The sequence below is a fragment of the Cnephaeus nilssonii genome (assembly GCF_951640355.1).
Source record: "Cnephaeus nilssonii genome assembly, chromosome: 4".
Taxonomy (NCBI): Eukaryota; Metazoa; Chordata; class Mammalia; order Chiroptera; family Vespertilionidae; genus Cnephaeus; species Cnephaeus nilssonii.
The window spans coordinates 1,543,303-1,556,898 of NC_137075.1; the positions used below are offsets into that span (position 1 = coordinate 1,543,303).

The window sequence follows — 13,596 nt, forward strand, 5'->3', positions numbered from 1 at the left end:
GAGGGTCGGACCTGCATTACCACCATTTGTCCACCATCCAGAACTGAAATATCATTGCTGACATGTACACATAAGGAACTGTTTGACACTGAAATTGAGACTCAAAAGAACTGTTGGCCCAGAAAGAAACTCACTACAGGCTGATTGATTCATTTGCCTTTCAGCATAACCATTATTGCTTGTCTCATTTTCGGTTCTTATAAGTGTACTAGAGGCCCGGTGCACGAAATTCGTGCACGGGGCAGGGGTGTCCCTTAGCCCAGCCTGCACCCTCTCCAATCTTGGATCCCTCTCACAATCCAGGACTGCTGGCTCCCAACTGCTCTGCTCACCTGCCTGCCTTCCTGATTGCCCCTAACCACTTCTGCCTGCCAGCCTGATCACCCCCTAACCACTCCCCTGCCAGCCTGATTGATGTCTAAGTGCTCCCCTGCCAGCCTGTTTGCCCCCAACTTCCCTCCTCTGCCGGCCTGGTCACCCCTAACTGCCCTCCCCTGCAGGATTGATCGCCCCCAACTGCCCTCCCTTGCAGGCCTGGTCCCTCCCAACTGCCCTCCCCTGCTGGCCATCTTGTGTCCACATGGGGTAGTATCTTTGACCACATGGGGACAGCTATGTTGATCTTGTGTGTTGGAGTGATGGTCAATCTGCATATTACTCTTTTATTAGATAGGATAGAGGCCTGGTGCATGGGTGAGGGCCAGCTGGTTTGCCCTGAAGGGTGTCCCGGATCAGGGTGGGGGTTCCCTTGGTGCGTGGGGAGGCCTGGGCGAGGGGCCTGTGGTGGTTTGCAGGCCAGCCATGCCCCCCCACGACCCAAGCGGAGGCCCTGGTATCTGGGATATATTTATCTTCTACAATTGAAACTTTGTAGCCTGGAGTGGAGCCAAGCCTTCTGCTCGCTCTGTGGTGGCAGCCATTTCTGTTGGGGTTTATTCACCTTCTATAATTGAAACTTTGTAGCCTCGAGTGGAGGCCTAGGCCGGCTAGGGCAGGTGGAAAGCTTGGCTTCCTCCGTCGCCGGGGGCAACCCTAGCCTGCTCTCTCCAACTTCGTGGCTGCCGCCATTTTTGTTAGGATTTATCTTCTATAATTGAAATTTTGTAGCCTTAAGCAGAGGCCTGGGCCGGCCAGGGTGTGCGGAAATCTTGGCTTCCTCTATTGCCGGGGAAACCCAAGCCTCCCTCCTGCTCGCTCAGTGGCTGCAGCCATCTTGGTTAGATTAATTTGCATAATCACTCCTGATTGGCTGGTGGGCATGGCTTGTGGGTGTGGCTTGTGGGTGTGGCTTGTGGGTGTAGCGGAGTGGTGGTTAATTTGCATATTACTCTTTTATTAGATAGGATTTCTAGTAGCACATGATCTCATTCATCTAGGGGAAATGATGAACAACATAGACTGATGAACAAGAACTGACCCAGAGACAAGGAGGCATAGATCAGACTGTCGGACCTCAGAGGGAGGGTAGGGGAGGGTTGGGAAAAAGGGGAGAGATCAACCAAAGGACATGTGTGCATCCATATGAGCCTAACCAGTGGTCAAGGACAACAGAGGGGTGGGGGCATGCGTGGGGAGGGGTTTGGGATGGGAATGGGGGGATGAGGACAAATATGTGATACCTTAATCAATAAAGAAATTTAAACAAAACAAAAAAAAACATAAAAAAAGAAAAAAAAAGTGAGAAAAGAAAACAAATAAATAATAATACAAATAAGCAAAGATTACAAAATAGTATAAATGCCCTGTGATTCCCACCTCAAAGGTAGGAATACAAATTGGTAAAACCCTTTGAAATGTAATTAAGAATACAGAATTTCTTGATAAGAATATGAAAAATATTCACACTTCTTGACTCAGTAATTCTTTCTTTAGTAAACTATCTTGACAAAATAATTTGAGCAAATTAAAAGTACTATGGCCCTAGCTGGTTTGGCTCAGTGGATAGAGTATCAGCTTGCAGACTGAAGGGTCCAAGGTTTGATAAATATTTGTAGAATGAATGAACACCTCTAAACATCCAACAATAAATGGTTTAAACAATTATTTATCTACTAGAGGCCTGGTGTATGAAATTCGTGCATGATCAGGCCTAAACTGGCAGTCAGACATCCCTCTTGCAATCCAGGACCGCTGGCTACTAACCGCTTGCCTGCCTGATCGCTCCTAAACACTCTGCCTGCCTGCCTGACCGCCCCTAACTGCCTCTGCCTGCCTGCCCCATCGCCCCTAACCACTTGCCTGCCTGATCACCCCTAACCGCTTGCCTGCCTGCCTCATTGCCTCTAACCACTCACCTGCCTGATCGCCCCTAAACCTCCTCTGCCTCGGCCCCCGCCACTGCCGCAGCTTCGTCTGGAAGGACGTCTGGAAGGTCATTGGTCTGTGTGGTCTAATTAGCATATTATGCTTTTATTATTATAGATTCAATATAATATTGCAAAGTTATTACATATATTTTTAAGAATAACAATTTATAACATTGGAAAATATTTATGATGAAATAATAAGTTTAAGAAAGCAGAATATATTTTACCTATATGATTACAAATTTTCTTATACTAGTTTCTTATAAAGTTAGAAACTAGTGTAAGAAACTACGTATAGAAAAGATTGCAGTTTCTTTTTCTATATATTATGTTTACAAATATTAAAAAGAAACTTTGTGGCAAGAAATAAAAATTGAAGGAGATACAGTTAAATGTTAAAAATGGTGTGGAGAGAGAGAATATCGGTGAATCTCCTCTTGTATTTTCTTTGGGGCATTCCATAACATGTATTTCTTTAATACTGGGAAATTTGATAAGAGCAACATCAGAAGAGATAATTTTTAAAATAACCAATGATTTCAGTTCAATGATGTCAAATTAAAATAACAACAAATAGGAAAAAGAGAGAAGGAACTACAAAAGTCCTAAAATAGGGAATTATAAATGAATGTTTTGGTTTATTTTAGTATCCTATATAATAAAAGGGTAATATGCAAATTGACCCTAATGGCTGAACCACCAGAATGATTGCTTGACCAGTCACTATGAGGCGCACTGACCTCTTCTAGGTCCTTTTCCCTGGCCGGCAGGCTCCCATTGCCCGATGGCGAATGGGGAACCTGGGGTAGGTTGTAGTTGGGGGGACATGGGCAGCGCCAGGCCAAGGCGCCTACCCCGCCAGTTGCCCCACACATAGAGGGTGGGGATGGGGCTGGCCAGCAGGTGGGAATGGTTGATCTCTAGGTCCCTCCCCCCGGTCTTCAGGCTCTGATCGCCCAATGGTGAACGGGGAACTGGGGGTGGGTGGCGGCGCGGGGTGGAGGCGGCTGCGGGCAGCCAGGGAAGATGGCTCTGATTGCAAGCCAGGCCTAGGGACGATTTTTGTGCGCTGGGCCTCCAGTAATTAGATAAGTGTGGGCTTAAGAATATGAAAACTGCCCTGACTGGTTTGGCTCAGTGGATAGAGCGTTGGCCTGCGGACTCAATGGTCCCAGGTTTGATTCCGGTCAGGGGTATGTACCTTGGTTGTGGGCATATCCCCAGTAGGGAGTGTGCAGGAGGTAGCTCTATCCCTCTCCCTTCCTCTCTGTAAAAAATCAATAAAATATATTTTTTTAAAAAAAGAATATGAAAACCTATAAAGCTGGTTATCCTCTGCATCACTGCTTTTGTTTTCCAATTACATCACCACCCTTAAGTTCCTCTTCTATAGAAATTTTAAAGCCTTCAAATGCTCTCAAAAATACTGATTCCTGGGGCCTATCCCTAGGAGTTTCTTATTCAAAAAGATTGGGGTGAGGCCTAGGCATCTCTGTGTTTTAAACATAGTCCCTGGGCGATTCTATGTTTGGGAATTTCCTGGGCTAAGTGGTAGGGAGACTTTCTCCTTTGAACTTCTGGGGTGGAGGAACCTGTCATATCTGCCATTGGGTCACTACTGTTCCTCCACTGTTGTCCCAGCTGCTATAGTTCTTGGCTGTGGACCTGAGGGTGTGTGTACAAAATGTAGAACCTTTATGCGAGGAGCTAACAGACTGGCCCTCCTCTGGCCCTTGGGCCTTCACCTATTGACCTAAGTGCCAGAGGCTGTGCCAGGTAGGTCCTCACAGTCCACAGTCCTTAACATGATACATTCGTTTAGTGTCACCACGGATTCAGAAGCCCTCATCCTAGTGGCCATTGTCCTGTAGGCTCATGTAAAAACGTTCTGTGCTTCCTCCCCATTCATGCAAACTCAGAGTTGAACCTCCTTCCCAACAATTCCCTCTGTTCCCATGGAAGTCCCATTGGGTTGTAACCAAATACCTCCATTTCTCCAGTCTCTGCACAAGCACTCCCTGTATCTCCTGCTTTATTTGAAATCTGACTCTCAACTGAGGCCACTTCTCCTGCAGATCTCATTTGTTTAGATCTCAAGTAACCATTATGTGGTGTTAATATTCACCTGGGCCCCCCTGCCATTTCTTACCATTTCACTTACATTTTAAAGAAAAAAAAATCCCAAGCAAATCAAGAATTCTCTTTTTGAGAATCATGGCATCCACCGTAGTATCTATTTTTTGTCATCTAATGACCAACTTCTGAGTCACTTCTGAGATATCTTAAGAGTAAAGTGGGTTATTTTCTCTCCACTTGAACCACTCCATATCTAATTACTAGAGGCCCAGTGCACAAAATTCGTGCGCAGGTACAGTCCCTAGGCCTGGCCTGCAATCAGAGCCATCTTCCCTGGCTGCCTGCAGCTGGCTCCGCCCTCCACTGCCACCCACCCCCAGTTCCCCATTTGCCATTGGGCAATCAGAGCCTGAAGACCGGGGGGGAGGGACTGAGAGGTCAGCCGTTCCCACCTGCTGGCCAGCCCCACCCCCACCCTCTATGTGTGGGGCGACTGGCGGGGCGGGGGCCTTGGCCTATATCTAAATTACTTTCTGTAATTAAAAAAATCTTATCTAATTGAAGAGTAATATGCAAATTGACCATCATTCCAACACACAAGATGGCCGCCCCCATGTGGTCAAAGATGGCTGCCCCCATGTGGACACAAGATGGCCATCACAGGATGGCTGGCAGGGGAGGGCAGTTGTGGGTGATCAGGCCAGCAGGGAAGGGCAGTTAGGGGCAACCAGGCCGGCAGGGGAGGGCGGTTAGGGATTACTGGGAAAGCAGGGGAAGGCAGTTGGGGCGACCAGGCCGGCAGGGGAGGACAGTTGGGGGGGGACCATGCTTGCAGGGGAGGGCAGTTAGGGGCAATCGGGCCGGCAGGGGAGCAGTTAGGCGTCGATCAGGCTGGCAGGGGAGTGGTTAGGGGGTGATCAGGCTGGCAGGCAGAAGCGGTTGGGGGCAATCAGGCAGGCAGGCAGGTGAGCAGTTGGGAGCCAGCAGTCCTGGATTGTGAGAGAGATCCCAGATTAGAGAGGATGCAGGCTGGGCTGAGGGACACCCTCCCCGCCCCCCCCCCTCCCCGCCCCGCATGAATTTCGTGCACCGGGCCTCTATATCAATCACTTTCTTGGCATTATCATGTATACCCAAATATAAGACCAATTCTCCAACCCCCACAATAATCCCTCAGCAAAGAGGGAGTCACCTTATATACTGACCTTTAAAATGTCCTTCATATTACTCAATGTTCTCTCAATTATTTTGAGCAAACAAAATGCTCTTTGGGGGAATATACATTTAGCAAGAAATGATCTTATTCAATGTTCACATAGAAGCCACCAGACAGAATTTGTTAAGAAAGGAAACAAATTTAACACTTATTTAGAAATTACTTCTATGGAAATACCTTCACATTTGCAAGTGTTGGATGTCCTTGTACACAAGCCTTTAAAAGTTACCATAAAAAGCAATATGATAAGTGAATATGATTACAGGATTAATGATGTAGTATGATTAGATACTGTGGCCTGGAAAAAAATTCCCAGTGACAACATCATATATAGTCAAAATTTTGATGGAAGATGACACATCTGGGAAATTATGTCAGAGACTCAAAATTTGACCTTGGTGATGAGAAAAAGACTGTGAAGAGTTTCAATCCTATCTAATAAAGAGGGAATATGTTAATTGACCCTCATGCTGTTGCATAGATGGCGGCACCCACAGCCAATAAGGAGGGAATATGCTAATTGACTGCCATGCCCTCAAAGATGGCAGTGCCCACAGCCACAAGATGGCGGCGCCCAGTCCCCTCAGCTCCACCGGGGCACCTGCCTCTGGAGTCCCCCAGTCCCCTCAGCCCCCCAGCCGCCCAGGGCTGGCCTGAGGCACAGGCAAGCCTTGAATGGTGACTGCCCAGCTGCTCAGGGCTGCCTGAGGCTTAGGTAACCAGGGCCGGCCGAGGCTTGCGCTGCTGGCAGTGGAAGCAGCAGAGATGTGAGGGGGCGTTGTCTTCCCCTGATCGCTGGGTCGCCTCCCACCCCTGAGGGCTCCCAGACTGTGAGAGGGGGCAGGCTGGGCTGAGGGACCCCCCTCCAGTGCATGAATTTTCATGCACCGGGCCTCTAGTAAAATTATATTTTAAAATTAAGTTTTATATTATATGTAAAGTATGTAAGTATAAATTATTACATTAAACATAAGTAGGTCCTTGATTATTTCATCTATATCTCTAAAAGTTTGTATACTCAAGTTGGCCACAAAGTTTTTTGTTTGTTTGTTTTTCATATATCTCTTAACCATCTGTATGTCCGCTTTGGAGAAGTATCTATTTAGATTCTTTGCCCATTTAAAAAAATATTTTTATTTATTTCAGAGACGAAGGAAGAGGGAAAGAGAGAGATAGAAACATCAATGATGAGAGAGAATCATTGATTGGCTGCCTTCTGCATGCCTCCCACTGTGGATCGAGCCCACAACCTGGGCATGTGCCCTTGACTGGAATCAAACCCAGGACCCTTCAGTCTGCAGGCCGATGCTCTATCCACTGAGCCGAACCGGCCAAGGCTGGCCACAAAGTTTTATTAGGGGGACAGGTTTTACTTGGGAAAATGGGGGTTCACCATATATTCAGAGGTACCTTATATTTGAACATATATGGTATAAGCTGATGGCACATCTCTCTAGCCCAGTTTTTCCTGCTAAACTCCAGACCCAAATAATGAACAGATTATTGATATTTCTACTCAAATGTCCTATAGGCACTTTAAACTTGTCCATAGTTAAACTCACATTTCTTCCCATCTTCTCCTCTTCCTTGTTCTCTTCCCAGTGAATGTCATCGGCCTAAAATGAAATCTGTGAGTCACCCATGTCACCTCTCTCCCACATACCCCTGTTGTTTCTATAGATCTCCTAAATCTCTTATCTATTCACTTCTCTTAAGCCTTCCTGCTTTACTCTGGGCCAGTAATTTTCAACCTTTTTCATCTCCTGCCACAGATAAACCAATTACTAAAATTCTGGGGCAAACCAAAAAATACATTTTTTTGCCTGACAAAAAAATAGGTATAATTTTCATTCATTCACGCTTAACTACTATTGTGTTGGCTGTGGTCATTTTTTAAATTTGACAATCTAAGGGAAAAGAGGTCAGTGCCCCTGACTAGTCAGGTATTGCATGCTTTAAAAAATTTTGCAGCACACCAGTTGCAAAACACTGCTTTAAGCCACCAACACCTCCTTTCCAAACTACCCTTAACAGAATCTGAACTGGTTTTCTTGGTCTTGTCTCCTTTCAACCTACACTCCAGGAAGCAGCCCTAGTGATCTGTCTAAAATGCAAATTAGTCTGGTTAGAGATCATAACTGCTTATCTTATTCCCCAACCTTCCTCCCTGCTCCCTCCCGACTTAGATGCTCTTAAAATGTTTCCTCATTGTCCTTATCTTTCCTTACTATAACACTTTTCACACTTCTTTTATTATAATTGTTTATCTTTCCTGCTAGATGGGGAGTCTTGTCTATCTTACCTTGTCTATCTAACACAGGGTAGGACCTGAGAAATTGTAAGTGCTTTATAAATATTAAATGAATTAACCAATAATTTTGTTATCCCCCATCCCACACAATATCTGGCAAATAACAGGTCCTCGATAATATTTGTTTTATGAATAGATTGTTGTTGAACTAAGGATATGTGATGAAGCAACGTGTAACAAGCAAAATTAATACTGTGTAGGCTTTATCTTTAAAGAGTGCATATCCTTCTTAATTAGACTTAAGCAAAGATGGCTGCCTAGAACAGGTAGCTTTTGGAAGAGAAAGGAATAAAGTTTCTTATTAAGTGGAATGTAAAGGGAAAATGTAAAAATGTCAACATCTGTGCAGAAGAAAACCAGGTTTTTAGAACATGGGTAAATCCTAGTTAAAATTTGCTGTGACTAGTAAGTATTCCATACTGGAATCTACTAGCTTTCTTCTCTACCTTGAATACTGGGATTCAGTCAGGAATCAGCTGCTGAATCTAATTACTGCCAACAATTAAGCACTAAACTATAATGCTTCTCTGAAATTGGAAATAATCTTTTCACTACAGAAAATAAGATTCTTGCCAAGTTATATATTTATAGAATTTATATATTAATTTTCCATTTAATTTTTATATCATTACCTAGATGAAATTTCTAGTTATTTTTGGCCTGCACTATGATAATGTATACCAGGGATGAGGTACGTCTGGCCCCTGGGCCATTTAAGGCCTGAGAAATCATTTGGTCTGGTCCTGCTGAGGCATTAGGGGTGAGTTAATTAACTATTTGACCAACTATAGCAGGCTAATTTTTAAATTGATAATTTTGTATGGCCCATGAATGATGTTATAAATATCCAAATGGCCCTTGGCAGAAAAAGGTTCCTCACCCCTGATATATACTAACAGACAATGGCCATCCTGTTTTCTTTGCTCTAAAAGTTTCTTTGTGCACTATTCCTTGAACATGAGCTTCATGTTCTAACTTTACTTAGATGAAAAAGGTGTTAATTTCACGAATGGTTTAATATATCTTCATTGACTACTTAAATACGTTAATTAGCAATATGTGGACTGGGGTATTAGTTTAAAAATCTTGTTGGGAGAGTGAACATGATAAATAAGATGGCTACAAAAATCTTCTCTCAGAGATACCTTACCAAGGAAAGGAGAAATTTAATGACTCCAAGTTTTAAAGGGAATGTCACAATGTCAGTTACACTGAAAAAAGGTGAAGGATCTGAATTCAAGTGTGTGCCTAGGTTACTTTACTATCTTACTTTTGAACTGATATAAAATTTGTAACTTTTAATCTGGGGCTTCATCAGTTATTACTGGTTTATTATAATGGGTTTGATTAAAATTGTGACATAATCACAAGTCAGAAATATATGATTTAGTCACCCTATTTTACAGAAAGTGCTTTAAAATCTTTTATTTCACCCTGATATACACAGTGGGCTGATAAATTAATGAGAAAGTTCATAGAAGTCAAACATGAAAGTCATTCTGATTATTTTATTAGCCACAACTCATATTTTTTAAACTTAGGGTTAAAGATAAGCTTCAGCCCTAGCTGGTTTGGCTCAGTAGATAGGGCATCAGCCTGAGGACTGAAGGGTCCCTGGTTTGATTCTGGTCAAGGGCACGTGCTTGGGTTGTGAGCTTGATACTCAGTGGTGGGGCGTGCAGGAGGCAGCCCATCAATGATTCTCTCATCATTGATGTTTCTATCTCTCTCCCTCTCTGAAATGAACAACAACAAACATATATAAATAAAGATAAGCTTCATTTCACAAGTCATATTGTTTTAATAGAATGCAAAATTTCCAGACTTAAGAAATATATCCAGATATTAATTTTTGCAAGGCAATTTAGTTTCCAAAGAACTTTCCCACTATCTCAGAGAAATTAATAATGATGTGATTATTAAAGGCTAATTAAGCAGATACTTGTTAAGTAATTGGAAGGTAATCTATTTCTAATTTAACAGGTCAATCAGGGGTATTTAGGAAATATTTTTGCTGATTAACAACTCTAACTAAAACAAAAATATATTTAAATTGTTTCCCTAGTGGCAAACAATAAGCATGCATTGATCTTTTATGAGACAGTTGTTTCAAAGAATTAAATTGGGATGACGGTCCCTAATGCCACCATTTTGATGATTTAAGAGGTTTGGTGAGAATTCCCAGCTCTTCCCTTCCAATGTTAACGCAAGCCTTATATTACTGCTTATTTTGGCACTTCAGAATGAAAGAAAACATCTGAAGAAAGTAATCTGAAGAAGGCAGAGATGTGGAGGTCAGAGAAACAGCCCTTTTCTGGTGGGAAGCTGCACACTTCGGTCATTAACCATCAGACAGTAAACCAAAATCCAACTCAACCATCCAAACAGGGCTCTCCAAGTGCACAGCCACACAAGGAAATGTCTTAGACTATTTCCCGGGTGCAGCTCATACATTGTCCTCGTCCGCAGTGCTGCCAACTAGAAGCCGCTTTCCCTAACTTCGGGAGGCCCGGCGCTGCCGCAGGATCACCGAGGGTTCAAAACCACGTCTCCCGCTCCCGGTTCCAGGTACGAACAGAACTGCCGGCGAAGACGGAGGGGAAAGGCTTCGGTCACGGAGGATCAGCCCGGGAGCCAGGGGCTGGGCCGGCCCGCGGGCTGCAGGCGCGGACAGCGGCACCTTTGTTTGCGCGGGGCTTCCCCGGCCCGGCCGGTACCGGGGCGGCGCGGCGAGGGCGGCCCTGCCCGGAAGCGGGCGGCGGCGGGCCCTCCCGCGGGAGCCGCGCCAGGCCCCAGCCGGCGTCCGGCGGCTCGCTATTGTTTTTGGCGAGCACCGCGCTCCCTCCGCGACCTTCGCGCGTCCAGGTTTCCTCCCGGGGCCAATCGGTTTCCGCCGAGGCCCTATTTAGAGGCCCGGGCCGGGGCGGCGGGAGGTGCGCGTCCGCTCCGGCCTCCGGGACAAGCCCGGGCTCGCAGCGCTTCGTGCCCGCGGGTCTCCACACGCGGTGGCGCCGGGAGGTGAGCGGGAGGAATTCCTTCCCGGGCCGAGGGGCTGCGCGGAGCCCTCCCACGCGAGGAGGAGGAGGAGGATCCGCTCCTCCGGGGTTTCCCTGACGCCGGCAGCAGCGCCGGCCGCGGCTCCGGGGAGGGGGCGGGGGCGGGAGCGGGCCGGCCGGCGGCCGCTGGGATTGGAGCGGGCGGGCGGCGCGGAGCCGAGGGGTGCGGGCGAGGTAGGTGCGCTGCGCGTGCGCGGGGGTGTGCGCCGGGCCCCGCCGGCACCCCGGCCCCTCGGTCTCCGCCTCCCTCGCGCTGGCGTGTGGGGCCGGAGTCGGCCGCGGGTGGCGGCGCCTGGGACTCGGAGACCGATAGCCCCCCACCCCCGGCCCGGAATGCACTGACGGCCCCTCGCTTGGCTCCCCCTCTCCCCGGCTGCAGGAGGGAGGCGCCCCGAGTCTCCCCGCCCGCGAGAGGGGCCGCGCGAGCCGGGCTGGAGCTGCGGCGGCCGCCGCGGGAGCCGAGCCTGCCGCGAGGGACCGGCTGAGGCGCGCGGGAGAGAAGGCAGCGAGGGCTCCGCGGCGCCACAGCCGCCGCCGCCGCCCGCGGGCCAGAGATGGCGGCGGAACGGGGAGCCCGGCGGCTCCTCGGCACCTCCTCCTTCTGGCTCTGCTGCCTGCTGCTGCTCGGGCGCCGGGCGCCGGGCGCCGCGGCCGCCAGGAGCGCCTCCCCGCCGCAGTCCCCAGGTAAGCGGCGGGCGGACGTGGGGGCGGACGTGGGGGCGGGGGCGCCGCGCCGGTCGCGGTTGCGGTTGCGGTTGCGGTTGCGGTGTTTTTGTTTAGGACCCGGGAGGAACGTGCAGGAACTTCTCCGCCTGGCTTAGGCTGGACCGGAGAAAGCGGGCCGCCCGCGGCGGGAGTGAGGTGGGGCGGGCGCGGGATGCGCCGGGTGCCCGGGTCTGGGTCTGCGCTTTGTACCTGGAGGCAGGTTCACCCTCCCCTCCCCTCCCCCCCCCTCCCCTCCCCTCCCCCAGGCTCATCCCACTTGTAAGAGTGGGACATTCTTGTGCTCACACCAGCGCCGGTAGAGGCCACTACACACCTCACTTAATAAACAGCCTTCCGGCAGATTCATTAATTGTCCTGAAAGGAGGGGGGTGGGGGGCTGGAACTCCGCCCCGGCCTGGGATTGCCCAGCCGCAGCCCGGGAAGCGCTGGCTGATCTCGGGGACTCCTCGTGGGGGCGGCGGAAGAAAGGGGAGCACGGTCACCCCTCCTAACCCGTGGTGAGGCGTGGTGATGAGGGCGCCTGGAGAAGGGCTTGAGGTAATTACATATCTGTTAGTGTTTTCGTTATGAAATGCTTCTTTCCTGGGGATTACAACTATATTTATGGCCTAATTGCTTTTAACCTAGGGAATTGTCCAAGCTTCGGATTTTAAGTACTTGTACGTTGTTTTCAAGTGGCAATATATAAATACATTTGGCGTCAAAAACCATCTTCAGGGTTTTAACATATCATAGATTATTGAAATCACCTGCATTCCTATTTATTTTTTGGGGGGGTGGGCGGGGGCAATTAACAGAACGCCAAATCTGCCTGTAAAGACCTTAACAGTGTAATTGAGGAACAGGACACAAAGCAGTTGAAGGGCAAATTAGTATGTCATCTGTTTAAATTGTTTGACCAAGGTGGTGTATCATTAAACCTCACAAAACTTTCACCTACCTGCTTGATCTAAAATTTTGCATTTGAAAGTCATCAAGCACAGTGACAACTTATAGTCACTAAACCATTACTTCCTTCTACACCCATTTATGTGATATATTTAAAATCACACTACAATAAAGTTGGCTGATAAACTTTCTTTTGATTTTCTTGCAGGAAATAATATAGCTTGTGGCTTTTTGCCAATGTTAAAAGCTTTAACCCTAAAGCACCAATGCGTATTATCTAAATAGCTATGTAAACAACAGTTGTTTTAGCATTAAACTTGCACTTGCACATTTGGCCTAAACATGGTTTAGAATATACTAAGTACATTTTGGCCCTGAAGAGTAGGTGTAACTGATCCAACCCTTTCTATTCTGTGGATGGCAAGACAAGTTCTCTCTTACCCTTAATTTTATATGTAAAACATTATATGTAGTTCATATTATGTATATTTTAGGTAATGGGAGTTTCTGTTAAAAATTTTGTCAGTAATTTTGAAATAAAGTACTAGTGATTTTGTTACTTAGATTAATAAAAATAATAAGCAGTCTCTTAGGAAGTGGTCATAACATCTATTTCACCATTGATTCAATTATGTGCACTCTGCCTTTATGGAGCTTACAGTCTGGTGTGTGGGTAGGAAAGATAGCCATTCAACTGCTAATTATATAATTAAGTAGTGTGACAAGCACTGCAAAGGAGTAAAATAGGTTTTGAGCAAGTTTATATTGCAGGCACCTAACCTAGTCTGGGTGTCCCTGTGTCTCAGAAGAGAGGTCTGAGGGGGTGAGTAGGAGTGGAGATGGGGAGGTTTACAGTTAATTAATAGTCCAGAGTTTTCCACAAACCATTCTGCCTAGTTACAAAAGCTAAAGGAGTAACTGCAATAAGGAGGGGCTTGGTCAGCTCTCTGGTATAAATTGCAGAGAGATCAAGGAAATTGAGAATGGAGTAAGCCACATATGCAACAAGCTGACAGT

General features: G+C 47.0%; 1 protein-coding gene across 12 annotated transcripts in view; it reads left to right on the forward strand.

The window, feature by feature from the left end:
- The first annotated feature begins 10,499 nt into the window (after positions 1-10,499).
- NEO1 (neogenin 1) overlaps positions 10,500-13,596 on the forward strand; it is a 377,465-nt gene continuing 374,368 nt past the window's right edge. For 11 of the 12 annotated variants that reach the window (XM_079767540.1, XM_079767550.1, XM_079767547.1 and 8 more), the window contains exon 1: positions 11,153-11,649. In XM_079767540.1, the coding sequence (XP_079623666.1) occupies positions 11,520-11,649 (130 nt within the window). In that variant the 5' untranslated portion in view covers positions 11,153-11,519. Of the gene's footprint in view, positions 10,928-11,152; positions 11,650-13,596 lie in introns of those variants that run through there. The other variant, XM_079767544.1, reaches the window with a different exon arrangement.